Here is a 24,781-nt window from a genome sequence, read left to right as displayed (position 1 = left end):
GTTAGTGTTCCCATAAAATAAGGGAAAACGGTTAACCAAGTAATAGAAGAGGCATAAAGATTTATTAGCGTTTGACATGACCTTAAAATAAAAAATAAAAAGAAAAGAATTATGCAGGATGGGCTATACCTAATATAGTTTCCACCATCTTTGTCAACCTAGTTAACATCATGTTTATTTTTTATTTTCTTTTCTTATTTTTAAAATGGAGCATTAGAAGTTTTCTTTTAAGGTAGCTACTCATCATTTCCAGAAGCTCTAGTATAGATAGACACCCATAGAATGAATGAAATCAAGTTCAAGTTTCTAACCAGTATTTATTAATGTTCTTTAAATTACCATGGCTGGAATAAATTAATTTGATTCTTCAATTACATTCATGTGGCATATACTAAAATAAATCAGTTAGGTTTATGTCAATAGCACCTGGTGTTCATACCTAGGTGTTAAATTCAGAAAAAGATACGAAAGAAAAGAGTACTATCACTTGAGATACATACAGTTGTAAGTTTGAGGATGCAGTTACCCATGAGGGAAATCCTCCAGACAGTTGATTGTAGGACAAATCTCTGCACACAAAGGAATGTGAAAAGTATTAAGTAGACACATAATGCACCCCCCACCAAAAAAAAAAAAAAAAAAAAAAAACAGAATAAGAAATCTACAAAGCAACTAGATTGTTTTATCAATTGGTCACATGCCAAGTGCAAAACGTTCAGATTTGGACACTTTATTGCATGAAATTTAGAAGATACCATACAAAGTAAAAATGTTTCTTCTTCTTCTTCTTCTCTTTTTTGCCCCTTGATCAATTTAATTTAAGAATTATGCAAACTTGAAATGATAATAACAACAATTAATTAATTAATATTTTTAGGTATATTTTACATATTTTATTTGTAGTTAGGTAATAAAAATAAAGTAAGAAAAGAAAGTAGAATACTAGAATATGACAATACTATTATTCAAGCATAAAAAAAGGGGGAGTTTCTCCATTTCATAGGGAAAGGGAACTTTCTCTATTGTTAGGGTTATATTTGCCCAAGTCCATGTGTGGGCTTAGGCCCATTGTACTATTCCTAGTGTAATTTTTCTACTAGTCCTTAAGGTTAGCAGTTGTATGGATCCTAACTAGTGAAGGAAGAATTGGAGTAATTCGAGGTAGTTGTGGACTCCCAAGAGCAGGTATAGAGAGTTTAGAGAGAGCTAGCTTATCATCTATATATATATATATATCTAAAAGCTGAAGTGTAACATTTATTGTTGTTACGCTCCCGTTGAGTCACATCAGCATCCACATCATTACCTTAATTCTTTCCAATTTTTCTATAATTGTTTTTAACATTTATTTTTTCAATATTTACACTCTCCAACCTTTCTCACTCCCTTATCTTTTCATCTCCCTACTATCCTCTACATTAATATCATTCTTCCTCTTTCCCTTCATCTTCCTTTATTTTTGTCTCTTCTTATTCACACCCTTTTAATATAAATTTGTCCTTATCTCTTCCATTCTATGCATTGTTTTCTCTCACAAAAAAAAAAAAATGTTGTTTCTCTCTCTTTCTCACACACACACACAATTTTTTGGTGGATTTTTTTTTTCTTGCATCTCTTCTTTAGGTTGATTCTTTATATTCTTTAAAACTCTACTTTGGGTTAATGTGATTTAGTTTTGATAATTAAATTGTTTTTGTTGTTGTTTTTTTTTGCTCTTTAATTGTTAAATGTTATCCTATTGCGTTATAAGGAATTAAACATAGCATAAAAAAATATTATTCTATTACATAGCATGATTTGGATAATTTGGTATTTATTCTATTACATAGCATGATTTTTTATAGTGCTCAATTTAGATGTTAAACTATGAGACTTTACTAATGTTTTTTTATTTTTTAATTCTTTGTGGCGGACAAAGTACTCTTAATAGTTGTATTAGAAATACTCTATAATGTCATTTATTTAGAGAAAAGCAAAGGTTTTGCTTAGCCAAATGAAAATAATCGAATGGAAGACAAATTTTAAATTTTGAAATTTTATTTTAATTATTATTATTATTATTATTATTTTATAACAATGCATATATAGAAATTTAATTCTTAGATTTTGCTAGTAATTGTTTATTTGATAATTGTTTATCAACAACAAAGTGTTTTCCTAATTGGTCTAATTAATCATTGTTAAGTTTTATTAATCTTTTTAGTTATGTTTTTCAGTGTTTTGGATTGTAGGGAGAAAAAATAAGGTTTGAAAAATTTTGTTTAAAACTAAAAGAATAATTTCAAAATTTTATATTCTTTTTAATGATTCACAAAATGTTATAAATAACTGTAAGGTCACAATTTGCACCTGGACCCAACAGTGAGAAGGGAACCGGCCCAAAAAACCCAATACAATGAAATTTATAAAGAGTGGGCTTGAAACCTAGGTTTTATAGATATGGAACAACACAAATGATAAGCTTAATCTGCAATTCACATGCAACAAGATGTTTACATAGCAGAAAGTCTCCTTAGACGTATGTCGAGAACGATTGTATTGCTGTTCTTTGTTTTAAAGATAGATTACAATTTAGGGTGGTGGTTATAGTGTTTTTCTCTTTCTTTTTCGATCCTCCTGCTCTAATGCCTTTCTCTTCCTTTTATATCACATTTCTTCTTCCGTCCATCTTCCACGTATGGCACAGATCACCAATCTAGATATTTGTCCCATCTACCACCCTCTTGAAGTCTTCAAACAATAGCTGTAAGGCTGATCACTACTATTCAGAGGTCATTTCCCCATTAATGCGATCAGAGAGGTAGGTGTAGAGTCTTAAATGCGGTGGTAGTAGCTTTCTATAAGATATTTCTCATTTGTTCTTCCTCTCTATGCCCTTGTGGAATACCTCTTCATCCACGAGACTTTGTAGAATGTCACTCTTATTACCATCCTGTACTTTTTGACCTTCACTTCACTTAGCCGAGGAGTTACCCCTCCTCAGACTATTTTCCTTAGCTTTTCCCGCCACAATTTGCCTGTGGGCTTTTAAGTTCGATACCGTCACTTCCAATAAACTCTCCTCAGACAAACTAATACCCTCGGATCGGGCCCAAGACCCAAGAAGATACCTTGACCCTTTCACCCTCACAATAACTTTTATTAAAAATAAATATTTTTGTTAACTTGCCTTTTGAATTTCTAGGAAAAATTGTATTGTTTTCATTTTTGGAACGATAAAATTTATATTTATGATTTATGATTGTTCCTATACTACATTTATGATTATTCCTATAATAAATAAAAATGTGATTATGAAATACATTACTCCTTATTAAATTAGTTTAAATTGTAAAAAAAAATTAATAAAACCACCATAAAAATAATTATCACTATCACGTGTAACGCGCTGGTTTGCGGTTAGTTCACATAATGAGCAAGTACAAATACATGATTCTATTTATACTCAAGATCTTGGTATTTTTTAAGCAAGATTATCTCTGAATAACTTCTAATTAATGAACCAATTGTAACAAAGTGCTCTAACAACTACCTTAATGAAATTCAATCTTTAGCTTCCTACTTGCCTATTTCCCTCACACGTAATGATTCTCACACATAATTCCTACACATGATGCTACTTTCACACGCTTACACACATAATTTTGGCTGTTGACTAGCTTGCACACGACATATGGGTTGGGGTTACTTGGCAAGCATAGCACAAGGCCCTTACTAGGCTCCCAAGATATCCCTCCCTTTGAAAAGCACCTTGCCCACAAGGTAAGGGAATTGGAGCTGCAAGGTATGGAATAACTCTCATGTAACATAATCTGCATGAGTGCCTTAAGTTGACAAGCACCTCTATAGCAACGTTGTTGCCCAGCTTGGTCACTGTTCTTTGTAAGATTTCTTTGGGTTCAGGAGAGAGATCCCCCTCTTTGTTAACTTGAGGATATGTTGACAAAGGAGTGGTATGTTTTCCCAATTTTGGCCTGAGGTAGATACTTGAAAGACAGGATGGATCTGAAATTCAGAGGAATCCTTTGAAGGATCTAAATGGAACAAAGTATATCGGTGACAGCTTCAAATGGCTTCGAAGTCCCAAATATTTTTCTGTAAGGGAGTCTCAAGAACAACCAATCATCCACTGAGTATTCTTAACTAATTATGTGTTTGTCAGCTTGTATAGTCATTCTTTCTTGGGCAGCTACAAGATTGTTTTTGAGGATAGACATGATCTGTTCCCATGTCTTCAACCGTCTATAATTTGCAGTACCAGGTATGTAGTCTATGAGCCAAGGGGGTGGAAATTGGAAACCCATAAAGGGCTTCAAAGGGAGTCTTGATGGTGGTTTGAAAATTGCTGTTATTCCAAAATTCTGCCGAGGGCAACCAATCTGACTACTTTTTTGGCTTGTAACAAGTATAGGATCTCAAGTAACGCTACTCTACCTAGTTGAACATTTCAGTTAGCCATCTCTCCAAGGATGAATATTGTTAAAAGATACTAAAATACTCACTCACACACAGATTTGCTTGAAATGAAAAAAAAAACACACATACCCAGGAGATTCACTTGAAACATAAAAATTAAAAAAGAATATAATGTTAAAGCATACAGAAAAACTAGAAGGGTTAACATTAAATATTTAAGATGACATTATTATAATCTTATTGGAACCTAAGAAAAATATTAAATCATACTGAAAGGGAAAACATTAAGAGATTAAGATGACATATTATTATGTTATGAGAACTTACACATTTAGAAGTTCTTCACTCTTTAGGCTAGGAAGTGTTCCAGAGAGACTATTGTTTCCAAGAGACCTAACCATTTTGATATAGTGTAAGAGAAGCACAGGAGAATTAAAAAAGGACTTGGGGGGGGGGGGGGGGGTGCAATTATGGATAAAATATAAGTCCACAATGATAACAAAAGAGGGCATAGATCAAGATCTTCAAGCAATGGGGACAAAGTGCTCAGCCCTGGCTTAGGTGGTAGAGGGGCAGGTTGGTTGTAGGCCTTAAAGTTGTAACTTTGAATCCTTCTGTTGCAAGAAGGAAGGAAAAACAAGAAGGCAAGGGCATACTTACAAGAATTTGAGAGAACTTATACTGAACAAACCACTTGGTATTTCACCTGTTAGGTTGTTGAAACTCAAATCCCTAAAAAAGTAAGTGATAAATTGAGAGAAATAAATAGAACAGAAAGAAGTCTCAGAAATCAGTCAGAATTCAAGGTTTGACTGTCCATTGGAACTTACAGTGTTTGTAAAATTTTGTATTCTCCAATATCAGATGGAATATTTCCAGTAATCAATGCATTTCTTAGAACTCTATGGGAGAAATAACAATGGAAAATTAGTGCATAGGTGAATGAGTTTAGATTGTACATTTGGTAAAAAAAACAATGTTGGTGGTATATGAGCGAATGGCAGGGTAAGTTAACTTACAAGTTAGTCAAGGACTTCAAATTTTTAATAAAGTCAAGGGAGGAGCTCACATTGTATATATCACTGATTCGCCTACACGTATACACAAACATTATGAAGCTAGTCTTGTTGAGAGAGATAGAGATTACAATAATTTGAAAAATATACTCACAAACTTTGCAATGAGGTCAAGTTAGAAAAACTGGATGGTATTGGACCTTCAAAAGAGTTTCCTTGAATTCTCCTACAAAAACATTTAACCGGCTTATCAACAGTAGTATTATAGTAGCCGTACTTCTCTGCTTTGGAGGAATGCATAAAAATCTAGAGATGACTACAACTTATCATCCACGTAAAATACACTTGAAGATGTAACCAGAAACTTTGATGGCTTACAGTTGTGTTAGCTTTGTCCAGTTTCCAATGAAGTCTGGTATCCTTCCAGTGAAAGGACTGTCTGATACCCTCCTGAAACCCAAGCATATCTATTGTAAGCTGTGCCCATGATAAAATCTTCATCTACATGAGTAATATAAATAACTAAAAGTAATGTCCTCTTAACATGATTCGCATATTTTTGAGGCTGGCAAATGTCGAAGGGATTTCACCACCCAATCCACAACTGTCAATGAAACTGCAAAATTCACAAGCCAATATGATTTAGACATTGCAATTTGACACACTCTTGCATATGATTAAAAGAACCTTAGAACTTACATTTGCTCAAGTTTGACCAAATTACCCAGTTCTGGAGGAAGTTTTCCTGAGAAATTATTTGAAGCCAAAGACCTGCATGGTATATATTCGGAGAAGTTATATGTCAAAGAAATCATCAAAATTCATATGGTGTATTTTTTTTCTCCCAGTAGTCAGTTTCAAAACTGATTTCTTTGACTATTTAATTAAATGCAACTTCTGATTAACATTCAAGAGCTTTTTCAATCTAGTAGTAAACGAGGCCTTCTTTTTATTTATTATGAAATAATGTTAGACAAAATGAGCCATATAAAAATTTCTAATTTTGATATTATCATATTTTAAGCATCAGGTTTGTAAATCATCAAAACTAGTTAAATAATGTCAAGAACAGTACCAGGTGAAATTTATTTTAAGTTCATGATCCTAGATGACTGATGTCTTAAAATACAAGTTATCACTGCCATTTAAGAGGTTTCTTGACTTCTGTAGTAATGTTAGATAGAATGATTCTTGTAAAATTTTCATTTTTAAGACATTTATGAAAGTTTTATATTTGTTAAGTTTCCAATGAAATAAGTGAGATAATATCAAAGATAGTCCTAGTTAGATTTCTGTTTATGTACCTTTTGGACAATGAGCCTATTATCATATCAAAAAATTCACAATTATAATCTAGATCACTTGAATATTTATGTAAAACTCTTAACATTTCTAGCAAAACACAATTTGGATAGGAATAATAAAGTGACAACTCAGAAAGGGTAGCTAGTATCCAGCCCCAGAATGCTACCTTTTAAGAATTTTCAGGTAAGTCATTACCAATAACAACAGGTAATATTTTTTTGCAAAATGAAACCGTTCTAAAACTCACTTTTACTTTCTATTATATTATTTGAAAGATTTTAAAATGAATCTTCATTCCATAGAATTCAGAGAAGCAATTAACTTCCATCAAAATAAGGCCTTGCATTTACAAAACAAAACTTTTGATTGATGCTTTCTTTTCACAGAATAATTGATGTTTCACTGTAGGGTGCTTTCGTGTCTTACAGCATATTTAGCTCCTTCAGGTTTCCAAGCTCCTTTGGGATGGTCCCAGAGAACATGTTGTGGGCAATTGACCTAAAATGGTAAAAAAAACAATAAATCTAGGAATCAACAACCAGATATTCTCAGCAATTATACTTTATAATTTACCCACCAGTATTGATCAATTATTTCTATAAAAAACATCACATTATATTTATATGTAAGTATCAAAAAGCATAATTAAGAAAATGAAATAATTGTTAAAATGAACAAATAGTAAACAGATTATAACCGGAAAGGACAAAAGAATTTTGGTATGAAAAGTGTCCAAGACAGCATACGTTGCTGGCTTAATGTGTGACTGTCTAAGGTAGCAATAGAAGTGCTAAGGCATGATAATTCTTGTTACATGTAAGGTTTCACCTTTTTGAAGCAAGGGTAACAGAGGATTTGAGGAGCCTTGATAATTAATTGAATATCAACGCATGTTAGGCACGCATTATGCATGTTCCTGTGCTGCTTGCGATGTGGATTTGAGGAGCCTTGATAATTAATTGAATTTTTTGCTGTGAAGATTCATATTATTTGAAATTCTTTTGCTGGGGAAACTCTCTCTATAACCCCTTTTTGTAATGCAGAAGGCCTTTGAAAATTAGATATGAACTAATTCTCCTCTTAACAACTATTAAAATAAAAAAGAAGGCTAAGTTTAGGCCTTTCATTTCATTCCCTCTCTTTATCCACATGATGGGTACTTGCATTCATCCACGACTAAAGCAAAGGTTCTACTGAACCAAAATGATTCATGGTCAGATAGTTTATATTACACTTAACAAGTTGGATATGTTTTACATGTTTTTACCGAATATAAATGCAATTTAACAATGTCCTTACGTTACCTTAGTCACTGCAGAAACGTGAACCTACTCTAATAGATGACAAGCATAAAGTCAAATATTTGATTCAGTTTGAACTAAATATATGCCTTCTTTCAGTACTTACAATAACTGCAATGCAGATAAATTTCCAACAAAGGTTGGCAAGGGGCCCGTGAAGAAATTTCGATCAATCTTCCTACAGATGTAGAACAAAATTATCATCTTTAAATCTGAATCTCTCATTCAAATGAAAATTTTAACAATCTAATAAACAATAAGTTTCTTTCCCCACCTTAAAAAAGACAAATAGAAAAAATGAGTAAACTATCATAAATCAAATGCAGAGAGTGAAGAAATCCATACAAGAAGGTAAGAAATTTCAAAGCCACAAGTTCTTCTGGAATCACTCCTAGTTTGTTCAAGCCATACACTCTCCTGGAAAAAAATAAGAACAGCTAGCTTGCAATAAGTAAAGAAAATGATATGTATTCAAAAAGATATGTTAAGGTATGTGATAGACTACAACTTATTTAAAAAGTTTAAATTGATTGAAAAATGGTGAATCTAATCACTTAACCATTATCCTCAAAATCCTATCACGTGCCAAGAGATTTATGGCTCAGTGACTCTATTGATTCTCTCTCACGAGGAGAAGTTGGGTTCAAATCCCCCCTCTCCCACTTGTTATATGCCAAAAAATTCCCTTACATATGGGCTCAAAATTGCCTTCAATAAATAGGATCCAACATATTGAATAACTTTTAAATGCAAAGTGGAGAGAAACAAGACTCAAATTCAAGAGTATCCAATCCGATACCATTGTAAACTACCCTTTGTCCAACAAAAGTTTAAATTGGTGGTAAAATGTGAATTGAAACCCTTATAATACTAAGGAGGAGGGTTGGGCCTAAGAAGAAATGAGGAATATAGGTAGGGAAATATGTATCTACTAGGACTTAGGAGACATGTCTCCACTCTCCAATGTTGAGTGAGAATCTCTTGAGGTGTAACATTATTGACGGGTGTTGGCACCCAAACATTTTTTCATGGCCTCTCTAAGAGAATTGAATGTCATTTAGCTTTCCAGGAATTGAAATTGTAGTGATTTATCTTAAGAGGTCAACATGGAAAGAGACAATATACTCTACAATCTACTATCAGAGTTTGAGTAAATCTTAATTCTTAACTGCCATATATGTGAATCTCAAATGGAAAAATGGAGTCCATTTCCTTGGTTATACTATAACAAATAACTGTTGACTGTCCATGAATGGAAGTTTGGATTACAGAAATAAGCACAAGTAGGTAAGGTATTTGGACATAACTTGGGTCTAGTGCATTGGACCCAATACAATGAGATGAGAACATGTATTCAGAACTTGGGACTTGTTTGCATCATGTGTGGTCCATTACATTGAAACATTAGACCCAAGGCTAGTTTATGGATGGAATTTAGTGATTAAAATGCGAACTACTAGTATTTATTCTCTTTTCATGTCCTATTATGAGAGAGAGAGAGAGAGACAGAGGCATACAATTGTGTAATATGGCAGATGGTATTATTGCTGTAGGTACAGTCGCATTTGATAGATGGGTTATTCATTGGGTCCTCCAAATCAGTATTATTTACGGCAGTTCCGCTACATGGGTTTCCACTTATGTTCCATAATGCCGTTGCTTGTGCATCCCATTGTTGGAATATTGAGTTCAATGCCCTCACTGTAACACAACTCTCAATATCATCACATCACTATCACATACTCAAATGATATGACCTATAAAGACGTTCCAGATTCCAAAATATACTTTGATATAAAAACAAAATTCAAATTCAAAATTTCTTGCAAAAGGACCTGAACAAATCCAGTATATAATATATGGTCAAGGCCCAAGATCTTTTCTCTTACATTTTTGGGTGTTACATTGTTATGTAGCCCAAGGCCCAAATCCCGTATATAATATAGATGGCCAAGGCCCAGTACACTTTTTTTTCTTCTATGTAGCCCAAGATCTATTTTGGATAATCCTTAAGGCTAAAGCACGCAAGTTAAACATTCCACCAAAACAACAGTTTAAAAAGTCTCCTATCAAGTGATAGTGCACTGTTAACGACTAATAACATCCATCCCTTAATTTATTATTAATATTTTTGGATAAGTACAAGCTACTTTATTGTTAAAGTCTTACCTACGAAATTAACAATAATGAGGTTTGACTAAACACGCCGCCTTTGATAAAAATTGCTTTTTTTTTTTTTGATGAACGATAAAAATTGCGTTATGTAATATAGTAGTACCTTTTTTCAATTTTTGGTCATGTGTTGTCACAAATGTCAATGCCATCCTTCAAAAGTTTTGACTGTCATGCTTAAATAATTCCAATGTGATGCGAAAAAGGAAGCCTTGTCAATGCATAGGCGTAGGTGGTGATGATACAGAATAATTTACTTTGAATTGTTCAAAATGCTTAATGAGATTTTTCAAATCAACATTCACTTTTTGAATGTGGAATGAATTGTTTAACCGGAAAGAAAATAAATAAATAAACATCTATGAAATGAGGTTTCATATTTTAATTTTTCAATAGCTAGGCATTTTAATCTCGAAACAATTAAGCATTGTCTGTTGTGAAAGAAGAATTTAAAAATCTCAACATATGGGATAAAATGTTGTAAAATTCCATTAATTTAGTGCATAATTCTTCAGTTAGTATGATTTTTGTAGTGACTAAAAAATAAGAAAAGTGGTCGTTTATATCCTTAGGATTTCATACACTTTGTCCTCCAAAAGTTATAATAAACTTCATGCAATTTAAATTAAATTAATACATTTTGGTAAATTAATAAAGTCATAACATATAAATTGATACATTTTGCACGGAGGTTTTAAGAAAAGAAAAAATTTGATGCAATTAAAGTAACAAATAATTGCCGATGTTATATCAAGTTCGCACCAAAATATATCAATCAAATTATAAATTAAAACTATCAATCTCTAGCACATCTCATGAAGATGCCACGTTTCTTGGTTAAGATAAATATATGAAGTAAAATAAAATAAAGATTAAGAAAATATAATGTAATTAGTGTGTTTGGATGAACTTATTTATCAACTTATTAGTGCAAAAGTAATTATATTTTGAAAAAAAAAATTTATGTCTTAAAAACTGCAGGTTTTATTTTGAAGTGAAAATAAACTCATTATCCTCACAAAACTTCATGCTAGAAATTAAGAAGAAACACTATTAGAGGCAAGAAAAAGAGAGAGAACTAAAGTTTGTTAATTTATGTCAGTGTAGGTAAACGTGTACTGTGAGCATCTCTGCATGAGTGAGTCCTTGCTAATATCTCAAACAAAGCTAGGAACAAAAATGGACAGATTGGCTTTGCCAACGTTTTAATTAAACCCCATGTGATGTGATTGCTTTACTGCAATTTCATTTTGAGCCAAATCTATACAAATTTGGTTTATTACAATTTATGTATGCAGATTTGAGAGGTTCATATCAGTACGTTGAAATGAAGAATTTATTACAAAATACACAGAGAGAGAGAGAGAGAGAGAGAGAGAGAGAGAGAGAGAGAGAATAGTACCTTCAGAAGGGTCTGTTGTGGCAGTCTGGGCGTTTGAGATGCGAAACGATACTAGGAAGAAGAACAAGAGACAGTAACCATAAGCAAATATTGAAGAAGACTGTGACTTCGCTTTCATATTCATCTTCAGAGCTTCCTATTTTACAAGAAAAAATGAAGTAGATATATAAAACACTTTCACTTACATATATCTAGAGTAGTAGCGATGGCCAATGGAGGTTAAGCACTATATAGGGACATGTGACATGACAAATTACATCTATTGTTCAACATGGAAGTATTTGGTTATGTGTCAATTAGTGAACCCAAAACAAGACCAGTGAATAGTGATAGCCTTTGTGTGTACGGATCACATGCATATCGTGTTGTGTTGTCATCATTTCTCAGTTATAATTAAAATTGTATTTTGAAAACTTAGAGCAACCATATCAGCTTATTCATTTTATATATTTATTTTCACACTAAAAACCTACTTTTTCTATTTTACACATTCAATTTTACAAAACATTCACATCAGTTCATCTATTCTACACATCTTTTAATTAAATAATCAATTTTCTCACATTTTTTTATTATTTCTCTAACTACCGTTATATATATACGCCTCTCTCTCTCTCTCTCTCTCTCTCTCTCTCTCTACCCATTTCTGTGTGTTGCTCTCTCTCTCTCTCTCTCTCTCTCTCTCTCTCTACCCACCCTCTCCTTGAAAAACTCTCCTAAAAAACTCTCCTCTCCCTGAAAAACTCTCCCTCCGAATTAACTCTCCCTTTCCCCTGAAAAACTCTCCCTCTCGATCAACTCCATAGCTCCGAGCTCCGATCCAAGCTCCGATCCTCTCTGTTCCCCAAGCTCCAAGCTCCGATCTAAGCCCTGAGCTCCGATCCGCTCCGATCCACAAGCTCCGAGCTCCGATCTGTTCCGTTCCACAAGCTCCGAGCTCCGATCCAAGCTCCCATCCAATTCGTTCCACATGCTCCAAGCTTCGATCCAAGCTCCGAGCTCCGATCCGCTCCGTTCCACAAGCTCCAAGCTCCAATCCAAGCTCCAATCCACTCCGTTCCACAAGCTTTGAGCTCCGATCCACAATCCGAGATCCGATCAAGCACCAATCCTGTTTGTGTATCTCTATTTTTTTTTGAGCACGTGTATCTCTGTGTTGTGTTAATTTGTCTGTGTGGATGAGTTTGTGTGTGGGTGTATTTGTGTGCATATGAGAAAAAAGAAGAAAATGAGCAGTTAATTGTTTGTTGAGCACGAAAAAAAGAGAGAAAAAAACGAGTAAATGGAAATTAATAAAATAATTTATAAACGAGCTACAGTAACCATGGAAATATACATGGTTACTGTAGCTCGGATGGATTTACACAATTTTGCATATTTTTACACCCACTGATGTGTGTGTGTTTTTTGGCTCAAAATGTGTAAAATTGATAATTTTTTATGTTTTAAAAGATTTTAACTGGACTGATGTGGTTGCTCTTAGTTTTTATAAATGGGTACTGTTAATAGATGCCGGTTAACCAATCATATTAGAAAAGTTTTAATATTATTTTAATAAAAAACTGTTAAAAAAATTAATTGTTATATTATTTTTCAATTATATATTTCTAAAAAGAGTTCATAAATCAATATTCTTAAGTGATTTGTTAACATTTTCATTTATAATTTGTCATTTTTGTGTCGTACCTATGTCATGTTGGTATCATATCTACTATTTTATGTTATAAATTTTTAAAAATTATTTTTGTTGCTATGTCATACCCATACATATATCCGTACATGTGTCTGTGTCTGTGTCTGGGCCTGTGCATGCATCTTAGTGTACAACTAGTCGTATGTATGCAACAATAATTAACATTGAATAAATATGTGTATATATATATATATATATATATATATATATATATATATATATATATATATATACAGTGGCGACGCCACGTTTGGTTCAGGTGTTCCCAGAACACCCTGAACTGAAAAAAAAAATTTATATATAATAATTTAAAATTTTTTATTTATCTATCCTTAAAAAAAAATTAGGAACACCCTCAAATTTTTTTATGCCAAACAAATTTTGAACTAAAATTTAAAGAAAAAAAACAAATTGTAACAGAGAGAATCTAAAACAAAAAAATATAACAGAAAATATGTGAGAAAATGATTATGAAATAAGAAATATCTCTTAATTTGGGCGAGGAGCCTAACTAGGCTTTGGAGGAAACAAGGAAAGAGAGGAAACTGCACCTCTGCCCGCTGCTTCTTCTTCTTCAGAGTGAGAGAAAGAACAATATGTTTAGACTTTTTAGATAAGAAGAGGGGATGACACTCTTTTTAAAAAGTTTGGCATAAATGTGGGTGGATATCTTTGGCCACGTTGATTGTTTGGTGGGAGAGGCAGACCACTTCAGATCACTTTACTTTTTTTTTTTTTTTCGTCGGTTTGAGTGGTGAATCAAAGACCAAAAAAAAAAAAAAATTGAGGCCTGTTTGGTAGAGAAGTTTGAGTAATATTGTTTGAGTTTTTTTGAAATACGTGTGGATGAAAAAATATGTAAAAATACATAAAACATTGTTTAAAAACTGAAAAATGTGTGTTTAAGTTACTCTACCAAACAGAGCCTGAATTATTTACACTTCGTACACCGGTAAAGTTATTGCGATATTCAAGAAAAACATAAAATATTTTTATAAAAAATACAGTTTTTTTAGAAGAAATATTTAGATGTGAAATTATATTAACATAGATAAATATTTTTAAATTAAATAATGATTTTGTTAAAAATACTGAAAATTATATATGATTTTCAAATAAATTTATAATTTTTTGTTTATTTTTTTTACTAAAATTATAGACAAATATTTGATAAAAAACTCACATATCCAATAAACACCATGAGAAAAATTAAAATCGATTTATATATATATATATATATATATATATATATATATGTGTGTGTATATTGTTTTTTGCTTTCTAGGCTTGTGTAATAATTACGTTGCACAAGCTGAGTCACCAAGGGACCCAAATGGTGCTGAGATGCGGTGTTTCACCTAATAATGATTAAACAAGACAGAACCGCAAATCCTCCATTGACTGCGTGCCACATATGGCAGCAGCCATTACGTGAGATCGAAGCTTCTTTTTGTTACTTTTTTTCAAACGTGCATGTTTCCTGCAGGTGAAAACATAATTTACTGTGCAGATGAGATTGAAAACTTACTTAAAAATCTTGTCCCAAGTACTTACTATTTACTTGATTTTTTTGGGGAGAAATAATGACAAGGCTGTTGGTGAACAGTATTAAGAGAACACCATTAATTTGGTGAATACTTTTATGCATTTCATGTCGATAATCAAATAATTTCATCCAGCGAAAAACTGGAAATTACTAACTTATTTTATTTTTTTGAAATTGATGGTATATCAATTACAACCAATTATTTTATCAAATTATGACAAATTGTGTTGTGGCAGAAGGAGTGATAGAAAATTGTCATAAAATAATAAAATCCTAAGAATTTTAAAGATTTAACTCATTACTAAAAAAAATTGAATAAAATTAATTCTTATGATTTTATTCTCATATTTAATAGTATCACATTTATTTTCTTAAAAGTAGGAACCTCTCTTGTATATTAGAATTTGAATATTCTGACACTTTTTTTTCTTTTAAAAGAAATGAAAGATTAAAATTTTAGGAGGGCCAAGCTGAGAATATATTTTTAAATTATGTTTCTAAAGGAAAAAAAAAAATCTCAAGATTTTAGAGGTGTGGCAATGCAACTCGATTTTCTTGTTCTTTTCCTATCAGAGTACCATTTTGACACGAATGGGTAATTTTACAACAAAAAAGCAATTTACATATAATTTCGATAATGAAAATGAATGGTCAATTTTTACCCAAAAAAATAAGAAAATAAGATGACTAGTTGAATAATCAAATTAAATTTATAGCAATTTTTTGTTTTGAACACGTGCTTTAATTATGCGTTGAACCATGTCACCAGTTTCACACACTACACATTTAAAATTAAATAATACTGCATTTTATATATTACACATTAATAATATATTTTAAAAAATAAAAGAAATCCTACAAGCCCGTTCTTCTGCACCACGATTTTTTCTTTTTCCTTTTTTTAATATGAAATGAATTCTCTAATTAAAACGTTATATTTGTGTGATTATCATTATCCCTATTTTGACCATTTGAATTTGAAAAGAGCTAATGCAAAACATGCTATATTGCAAAATATAAGTAAGTTGTTTTACACGAAGATTTTAAAGAATTTAGTTAGTTCAATTGATAAAATCTCTAAAAAATCTCTAAAAATAAAAAGCTTAATAGGATTGAAGCTCAATGTTTCTTAGGTGAAGAAAATAATACAATTTTTTATTAAATAGCTTTTCCTACATTGAAAATGAAAATTCAAAGTTTGTGAAAAATTAAAGACTTTTAAATTTTAACCCTTTTCAATGTTTTGGTTTCATAAAAAGTTTTCGCTCATATATTTGATTGTTTAATCATATATATATATATATATATATATGTAGAACCTTTGATACCAAAAGAAATGAGACAGAAAAAATTAGCAACAGGAATTTAGAACCTTTCTACTTTTCAATTAAAAACTGTTTAATTATTTATTTTTCATATTTTCAATTGAAGAAATAACTTTTATTAGATCAACTTGCTAAAAAGGCTTGTTCCAAGAAATTAAGATGGCCAAATCTAATCCTAGAGGAACAATGTTTGCATCTCCCAAGTTCCAATCACAACTTGGGTTAAAAGCGTGAATATTGCCTCCAAAGTCCACACTACATATATCTGCATTAGTGGGAGTGTCCCAATGGCCACTACTTGTGCGTGTAGCCAAGCTTAGATGCCCACTACAGATTTATATCTTTCTTCTTTCTTTGTTTGTGTCATTAATTCTCATTCTTATCCAATACATACACTTCAAGTTACTAAACCACTTAGCCAAAAGGCTACAGAGTGCGTTTTAATTATATGTTATGGAATCGTCCATAAATGGATTTTAAATCACTATCATATGTTGTTGAACTTCAACATCACCAAAAATTATTCATTCCAAGACATTTTTCCAACTTTTTTATGTTCAACTTTATCCTTTACCATTCATAGCTTGTCATTTTTTTCTTTTCCATTTTAAATTGTTGTTATTTTATAATAAAAGTCAAATGAATACAAAGCAATTTGTAGTGGATATAGCATAAAGTGAAACACAAAAGGTCAGACAGAAGGTTTGTATTCCCTTGTCACAATATTAAAACTCTATAAAAGGAATTAAAAAGATATAGGTGTACGAACTCCGTAGTATCTCACACGTAAGATGCATATAGACTTCAAATCCCATGCATATACACAACACATATGTCATTTTTTTTTTTCTGTTGATAAAAAACTACAACTTTTATTAAGAAAAAGATAAAACGATACATCTTAAGCCAAAGCTAACTCAATTATACTAGGATTTTCCTCTATCCAAGTTACATAACTAACAACAATCTTGGCATACTGGGCCACGATGTGTGCTGGATGGATTAAAAAAAATGATTATAAGATATAATTTTAAAGATTTTGATAGTTGATATTTTATATTTTAAAATAAAAATAAAAATAAAATAAAAATATACCTAAAAATATTAATTAATTGTCAAATATTAATATTGTCTTATTTTAATTTATTAAGAATTGTCATGTCATTGTATCTTATGTCATGTTCATGCCCACATATCTTAATCTCAAGGTTTCTTTTTTCTTTTTTCTTTTCAATTTCTATTTTTTCCTTTCTTTGTGAGATTTTAATGTTTTTGGGAGAACACGCACATAAAAGTATAATTCCATCTAAAGCATTTTAATGGACACTCGCAACTTAGGATATGCCCAATTTATCATTAGCTAATTTCAAAGCCAAAGGTTGTATAATTCTATTTACCAAAATTTTTATCCTGAGATACGGTTCCATATTTGCTGAATTTGAGAAGTTAATATCAAATGTGAATTGGATAGTAAATAAGCAATGCACATAGGACATTGAATAAGTTCTTCAAGTCAACCTAGCTCTAATCATGTCAAATGCCTCCTCTAGTATATCATGTTGACATTAGAAATTTTTTTTATAATTAAGTTGAAATTTCATAAATGTTTTCTAGGTTCATTACTCTGTTATAGAATAAATTTTATAATTGTGAGTTGATAGGCCAAGATTGCATTGACCCATTTGGTAACTTAATCAATTAATTTAGCCAAGTGAAATTAATTAAATTCAATTACATGCAATAAGCGTGGTAGCACAAACAAATCACCAACTAAGTTAAATACAACGGAAAATAAATTTGACATAGGTGATTTGTTTACTAATGGAGAAAACTACCGAGGCAAAACCCCACTAGGTGAATTTAAGGTCACCACTCTCGAGAATCCACTATTATCAAGCGGTTAAAAGTAAAAGGAATCTCAGTACCTAATAACAACCTACAGTTGAACCCTTACCCCAATACCTAATTGGACTTGTGATGTAGCAGCAATCTCTCTGTTCAATGCACGAATCTCAATATGTGACTAACCAATGAAGTACGTATCCTTGTACTTGACTAACACACCAACTTAAGGAAGATGTTGGTTGCAAAGTTCTTCAGTTCATCTAGCAATGAAGATCTGGAAGCTCTTTGGTCACAAAACCCTTGGAGCAAAGACGCGATAGCTTCTAGAGAGAATATGATGAATTAGGACAAATTCTGTCTCCAGCTACAATTTGCATGCACAATCAAATTGCATTGAGTTGCATCACTTTGCATCACCTTTGACGGCCCTTAAAATAATTCTTATATATGTCTAGGGTTATGAGAAAAGAAACCCTACACAAATACACATGAATATGCGTGAAATCAAATCTGAAAATCTGAATTTATTAATTCTCGATAGATACAACTTCTGTTGAGCTGCTGTCGAGCATCAGCATTAAACCTCGATGGATATGGATTTGTCGAGCTATCTGTCGAGCTTTAATGAACAACAGTGCTTCACTTGTTTCTTGGACAGATTTGCATGGCTTTAATACTAAACTTGAACTCTTGTTCCTTGAAGTAACAAACTCATCCTAGATCTACCCAATTACAAGTAAAGTGCTTTTTGTCAAAGGATTAGCCAATTTACATAACATATGTCTCTAACAATATCCACATATGTCCTAACAATTACAAGAAAAAAGTGCGTTTTTTCTTTTTCTTTTGAGCATATCGTGCATGGGCATATAAGAGAGAGAGAGAAGAAATACCCAATTATGTTAAGTCAGAAACATCACAAATTTGCTATGCCGAAGTACACATATGTTATACATGATTGGCGGGTTTTAGTAGTGAGATGATTATTTATGCCTTTCTCTTAAGATATTTTAGTCCTTCCCATCAAAAAGAGTGATATGAGTGTTAAGTAAAAGAGATTACTTAATCTTATTCATCACAAACACGAGCTACAAAGCTTACTTGCTTAGTTGTGCATTAAAATCCTCATCTAAGTTACAAAAGATACAAAATTTATAAAACTTTGTTTCAATGGTCATCTAAGGTACACAAGTACCAATGTACACAAAACATACACTGTTTTTGTATTTTTCTAATTTTTCAAAAAAATTTTATTTTTATGAAATGCAAAATAAAGCAAAAAACAAACAAACAAACAAAAACATGTTAAACAAAGTAAAGCATAAAACTATACTGACTCAAAAACAAGAAAGCAAAACACATAAGTAATGCAAAAACCATAAAGGGAGAGAGAGCGAGAGAGAGAAAAAGTGACTAAATCACTTAGAGCATTTTCCTTCCACATCTTGGAAGAACCTTTCCTTTTAGTGAACCTTTGATTTGGTGGTGAGAGAGAAGAGTTGAAACCGTTCAAGTTCAAAAGGAACGTGAGGGCCTTAAGAAGATCTCTAAGAGGAGTAAAAGAGGATGGAAACTTATTCTGGTTTACAGACGAGATCATACTGTTGCTTAGTTGAGTGGCTAACCACTTGTAGCAATTTGGACGAGTATGCCCTAAAACTCCATAGTGATGACAGAGATGCAGCTTCTTCGGTTAAGACTGTTTGTTATTAACCTTCTTAGTCCTAGGGTTTTTAGTCTCTTTTTTTTCAAGCTTAGGGGGTGCACCTAAAATAGATTTTCCCTTGTCTACGTTCTCACTAGCTATATCAGTTTTACATTTATTTTTCTCAGAATTAACATTATTAGCAAGTGAGACAAACACAGTAGTACTAGAAGAGGCAATATTAGGAGAAGAGAAATCATACCCCAAACCAGCTCTATCAAAAGTAGATTTCTAAAAGCTAAGCATCTTGTCGAGCTTTGCACTAGAAGTCCTCTCCAATTGAGCTCTAACCTATAATAGTTCTACTTCAAGCTTTTTTGTCTTATCAGCAAGGAAGTTGTTCTCGAACCGCAAAGCTCCAATGGTTTGATTTGCTTCATCAACCTTTATAGAGAGTTCCTCTCGATCTAGCTCCACATCGCTCAGCTTCTTGGTGGCCAGCCTATAAAATTTCTCATGCTTCTTGGAAACCTTGTACAGCTTAGCATAGGCTGTAGGTATGTCATCTTGTTCATCCATTTTCTCAAACTTAGAGTCCACCAAGTCCTCTTCATCATCTACTATTTCTGAAACTCTATCAGTAGGATCAACTGTAGCAGTTTAGACATTTAAAATTCCCTCATCATCACTATCTTCTAACTTATCCTCAAGCTTGGTGTCACTCAAGGTAGCAACAAGGGCCTTACTTTTTCCAATAGTCTTGAGATATGTTAGACATTCTTGTTTCATATGTCCAAAACCTTGACATCCGAAACACTTTGGTCCGGAGGGAATAGTGTATTGACCGGCTTTCTTAGCATCCTTCTTCCCTCTGTCTTGGCTCTTGAAATGAGAAGTACTGGATTACTTAGGGTCCTTATAAAATCCTTTCACATTGGCATTCTTCATGAACTTCCTGAATTGCCTAATGATGTAGGATTTCATCTTGGAATCTTCATCATCGAAAGACTCATCGGTCTCATTGCTTTTGGCTTTCAGTGCCATGCTCATGCTTTTGCTTCCTTTCCCGATTCTAGTCAAACCTAATTCATAGGTTTGCAAGTTGCCAACCTGTTCCGTCAAAGGAATAGAGTCAATATCCTTTAATTCTTCAATGGCAGTGATCTTGGCATGGAATCTCTCAGGCAGAGATTTGAGCACCTTTCTCACAACCTTGGGTTCGGGAATAGTTTCCGTAAGATTAAAGACAAAGTTTACTATGTCTTTAAGCTTGGCATAGAAATCATCAAACAACTCATCCTCCTCCATCTTAATCTCTTCAAAGCTCTTGGTAAGCCTTTGAAGTTTTGAATCCTTGACAACCTTAGTCCTTTAATAAGTTGTCTGGAGGATAGCCATGCTTCCTTAGCAATTTCAGTAGAGGATATCTTCTTGAACTCCTCATTTGTGACTGCACTGAATAAAGCATTCAATGCTCTGCTGTTGAAGTTTGCTGCTTTGATCTTGGTATTATCCCAATCAACCGATGCTTCCTTTGGCTTAGTCCAGCCAATCTCCACAGATTGCCACACCTTCTCATTTAAAGATTGCAAGAAAACTCGCATGCATGCATACTTTCCAGTATGCATAGTTAGTGCCATCAAATAAAGGAAGTATAATTAGAGACTATCTTCTATCCATGACAAACAAGGGTCAGTGGATCACACAACAAAGATTAACCCTAATCAGAGTGTGCCTGCTCTGATACCACTTGATAGGCCAAGAATGTATTGACCCCTTAGGTAACTTAATCAATTGATTTAACCAAATGAAATTAATTAGATTCAATTACATGCAATAAGCGTGGTAGCACAAACAAATCACCATCTAAGTTAAATGCAGTAGAAAATAAATTTGACACAGGTGATTTGTTTATGAATGGAAAAAACCACCGGGTGAATTTAAAGGCACACTCTTAAGAATCCACTATTATCAAAACAAGCGGTTACAAGTAAAAAGAATCCTAGTACCTAATACCAACCTACAGTTGAACCCTTACCCCAATACCCAATTGGACTTGTGATGTAATGACAATCTCTCTTTTCAATGCATGGCTCCCAGTATGTGACTAATCAATTGATGCACGGGTCCAAGTACGTGACTAACACACCAACTTGAGGAAGATGTTAGCTGTAAAGTTCTTCAGTTCATCCAACGATGAAGATTAAGAAGCTCCTTGGTTACAAAACTGTTGGAGCAAAGACGTTGCAGCTTCTACAAGGAATATGATGAACTAGGGCAAATTTTGTCTTCGGTCACAATTTGCATGCATAATCAAATTGCATTGAGTTGCATCACTTTGCATCACCTTTAACGGCCCTTAAAATACACATAGATATGCGTGAAATCAGATTTGAAAATTTGAATTTCATAATTCTCGATAGATACAACTTCCATCGAGTTGTTGTCGAGCATCAACATTAAACCTCGATGGATATGGATCTGTCGAGCTATCTGTCGAGTTTTAATGAACAACAGTACTTCACTTGTTTCTTGGATAGATTTGCATGGCTTCAATATTAAACTTGAACTCTTGTTCCTTGAAGTAGTAAACCCATCCGAGATCTACCCAATTACAAGTAAAATGCATTTTGTCAAAGGATTAGCCAATTTACATAACATATGTCTCTAACAATATCCACATATGTCCTAACATGAGTGTATATATGAATGTCCAAAAAGTGTGTAAAATACCTTAGAACGTTTAGACCCCTAATTTATAAAATGCCAACACAAGCTTAAAAAGTGTGTAAAACACCTTAGAACGTTTAGACCTTCAATTTACAAAATACCAACACAAGGTTATTATCAAACAATGTATATGCGGAATATGAAAATAAGCTAAATCAGAATTGGTAAAACAATTTAAACTGAAATTAATCATAACCACAGTAGCAATTAAAAGGTAAAGATTAAGGTAAGAGAGATGCAAACACAAAAATAACACAACAATGTGTTATCGAAGAGGAAACTGAAGTCCTCAGTGTAAAACTTCTCTGCCACCCTCCAAGCAGTCAATAATCCACTGGAGAATGAAGTTGGAATACATGAACAACAGAAGACCCTCCAAGCTTAATCTACCTAGTGTACCTAAGCCCTCCAAGCTTCTTCCTCCAACGAGGTTACGCTGAACTTTTGTCTTGTCTAGCTTACCAAATTCCGCTATAGCCCAAAGCATCAACTAATATCAATTGATCCCTTCCTAACTACTTCCCAAGCACCAAATAACCTTCTCACAAATGTGTGTATGGTGAGAAAAGGATTTTGCTAAATATACCTCTCAAGGATGTAACAATGGAGAGGGTGAGAGTAGAGGAATTTGGAGAATCAAAGGATGAAGATTATGGATGAGTTAATCTTGTTTTCCTTTAGGGTTTCTCTCTCAAAATTCTCTCTGGAAGCTCTTAATAATACGTGGGTATAAAGGGTATTAATACTGGTGTGTGTTTGGAATGCAAAAGGTTAGTTTTAGCCAAACAGAGCATTCTAGCGACTCGAGCTCGCGACTGGAACGAGTCGCGAGTTTAAGTCACTAGCTAACTGTCTGACTGATCCAACACCGATCGAATATCAATCGAATTTTACAGAAAAGATTGGCTGGTCTCATGCAATTTTTCGATGGTTCGAACGTTAGTTCGACTGATCCAAATTCTGTGTCAATACTCGACTACCATGCTGTCGAGTTCATAATTATAACTCACTTACTCTGAGACCGAGTACTGTCTAGTTGTGGTGATCAAAGTAGCTAGAAACGAATATGCATAACTCGATATTTATATAATCGAGTAGTGTAGTACTTGCTACCTTGAAAGCCAAGTTTGATAAATCTGACCGATCCAACACCGATCGAATATCAATCGAATGTTACAGAGAAGTTTGGCTGGTCTCATGCAATTCTTCGATGGGACGAACGTCAGTTCAACTGATCCAAATTCTATGTCAATACTCGACTACCATGCTGTTGAGTTCATAATTATAACTCGCTTCCTCTGAGACCGAGTACTGTTTGGTTGTAGTGATCAAAGTAGCTAGAAACGAATACGTGTAACTCAATATCTGTATAATTGAGTAGTATAGCACTCGCTACCTGGAAACCGAGTTTGATAAAACTGACCGATCCAACACCAATCAAATATCAATCGAATGTTACAGAGAAGTTTAGCTGGTCTCATGCAATTCTTCGATGGGACAAACGTCAATTCAACTGATCCAAATTCTGTGTCAATAATCGACTACCACGCTGTCGAGTTCATAATTATAACTCGCTTCCTCTGAGACCGAGTACTGTTTGGTCGTGGTGATCAAAGTAGCTAGAAACGAATACGCGTAACTCGATATCTGTATAATCGAGTAATGTAGTGCTCGCTACCTTGAAAGCCAAGTTTGATAAATTTAACCGATCCAACACCGATCGAAAATCAATCGGATTTTACAAAGAAGTTTGGTTGGTCTCATGCATTTTTTCAATGGGTCGAATGTCAGTTCGATTGATCAAAATTCTGTGTCAATACTCAACTACCATGCTGCCGAGTTCATAATTATAACTCGCTTCCTTTGAGATCGAGTACTGTTTGGTTGTGGTGATCAAAGTAGCTAGAAACGAATACGCATAACTCAATATCTGTATAATTGAGTAGTATAGCACTCGCTACCTGGAAAGCCGAGTTTGATAAAACTGATCGATCCAACACCAATCGAAAATCAATCGAATTTTACAGAGAAGTTTGGCTGGTCTCATGCATTTTTTCGATGGGTTGAACGTCAGTTCGACTGATCCAAATTCTGTGTCAATACTCGACTACCATGCTGTCGAGTTCATAATTATAACTCGCTTCCTTTGAGACTGAGTACTGTCTGGTTGTGGTGATCAAAGTAGCTAGAAACTAATACATGTAACTCGATATCTTTATAATCGAGTAGTATAGTACTTGCTACCTGGAAAGCCGAGTTTGATGAAAGTGACCGATCCAACCCCAATCGAATTTTACGTAGAAGTTTGCCTGGTCTCATGCATTTTTTCGATGGGCCAAACGCCAATTCGACTGATCCATATTCTATGTCAGTACTCAACTACCA

The 24,781-nt window shown here is 33.2% G+C and overlaps 1 protein-coding gene across 3 annotated transcripts in view; it reads right to left on the bottom strand.

Moving 5' to 3' along the window:
• LOC142636336 (putative LRR receptor-like serine/threonine-protein kinase At1g56130) overlaps nucleotides 1–11,831 on the bottom strand; it is a 28,487-nt gene extending 16,656 nt beyond the window's left edge. Inside the window, exons 1-14 of one of the 3 annotated variants that reach the window (XM_075810523.1) lie at nucleotides 11,613–11,831; nucleotides 9,556–9,739; nucleotides 8,384–8,455; nucleotides 8,145–8,216; nucleotides 7,164–7,235; nucleotides 6,132–6,203; nucleotides 5,977–6,048; nucleotides 5,811–5,882; nucleotides 5,587–5,658; nucleotides 5,436–5,507; nucleotides 5,247–5,318; nucleotides 5,077–5,148; nucleotides 4,744–4,809; nucleotides 501–569 (exon numbers count right to left, since the gene is read on the bottom strand). In XM_075810523.1, the coding sequence (XP_075666638.1) occupies nucleotides 501–569; nucleotides 4,744–4,809; nucleotides 5,077–5,148; nucleotides 5,247–5,318; nucleotides 5,436–5,507; nucleotides 5,587–5,658; nucleotides 5,811–5,882; nucleotides 5,977–6,048; nucleotides 6,132–6,203; nucleotides 7,164–7,235; nucleotides 8,145–8,216; nucleotides 8,384–8,455; nucleotides 9,556–9,739; nucleotides 11,613–11,736 (1,163 nt within the window). In that variant the 5' untranslated portion in view covers nucleotides 11,737–11,831. The remainder of the gene's footprint in view (nucleotides 1–500; nucleotides 570–4,743; nucleotides 4,810–5,076; nucleotides 5,149–5,246; nucleotides 5,319–5,435; nucleotides 5,508–5,586; nucleotides 5,659–5,810; nucleotides 5,883–5,976; nucleotides 6,049–6,131; nucleotides 6,204–7,163; nucleotides 7,236–8,144; nucleotides 8,217–8,383; nucleotides 8,456–9,555; nucleotides 9,740–11,612) is intronic. The other 2 variants (XM_075810524.1, XM_075810525.1) reach the window with 2 other exon arrangements.
• Nucleotides 11,832–24,781: the final 12,950 nt, after the last annotated feature.

The sequence above is a fragment of the Castanea sativa genome, chromosome 5 (genome assembly GCF_040712315.1).
Source record: "Castanea sativa cultivar Marrone di Chiusa Pesio chromosome 5, ASM4071231v1".
NCBI lineage: Eukaryota > Viridiplantae > Streptophyta > Magnoliopsida > Fagales > Fagaceae > Castanea > Castanea sativa.
The sequence above is the reverse complement of the archived record's forward strand: the minus strand, read 5'-3'. Positions and strand labels throughout refer to the sequence as shown.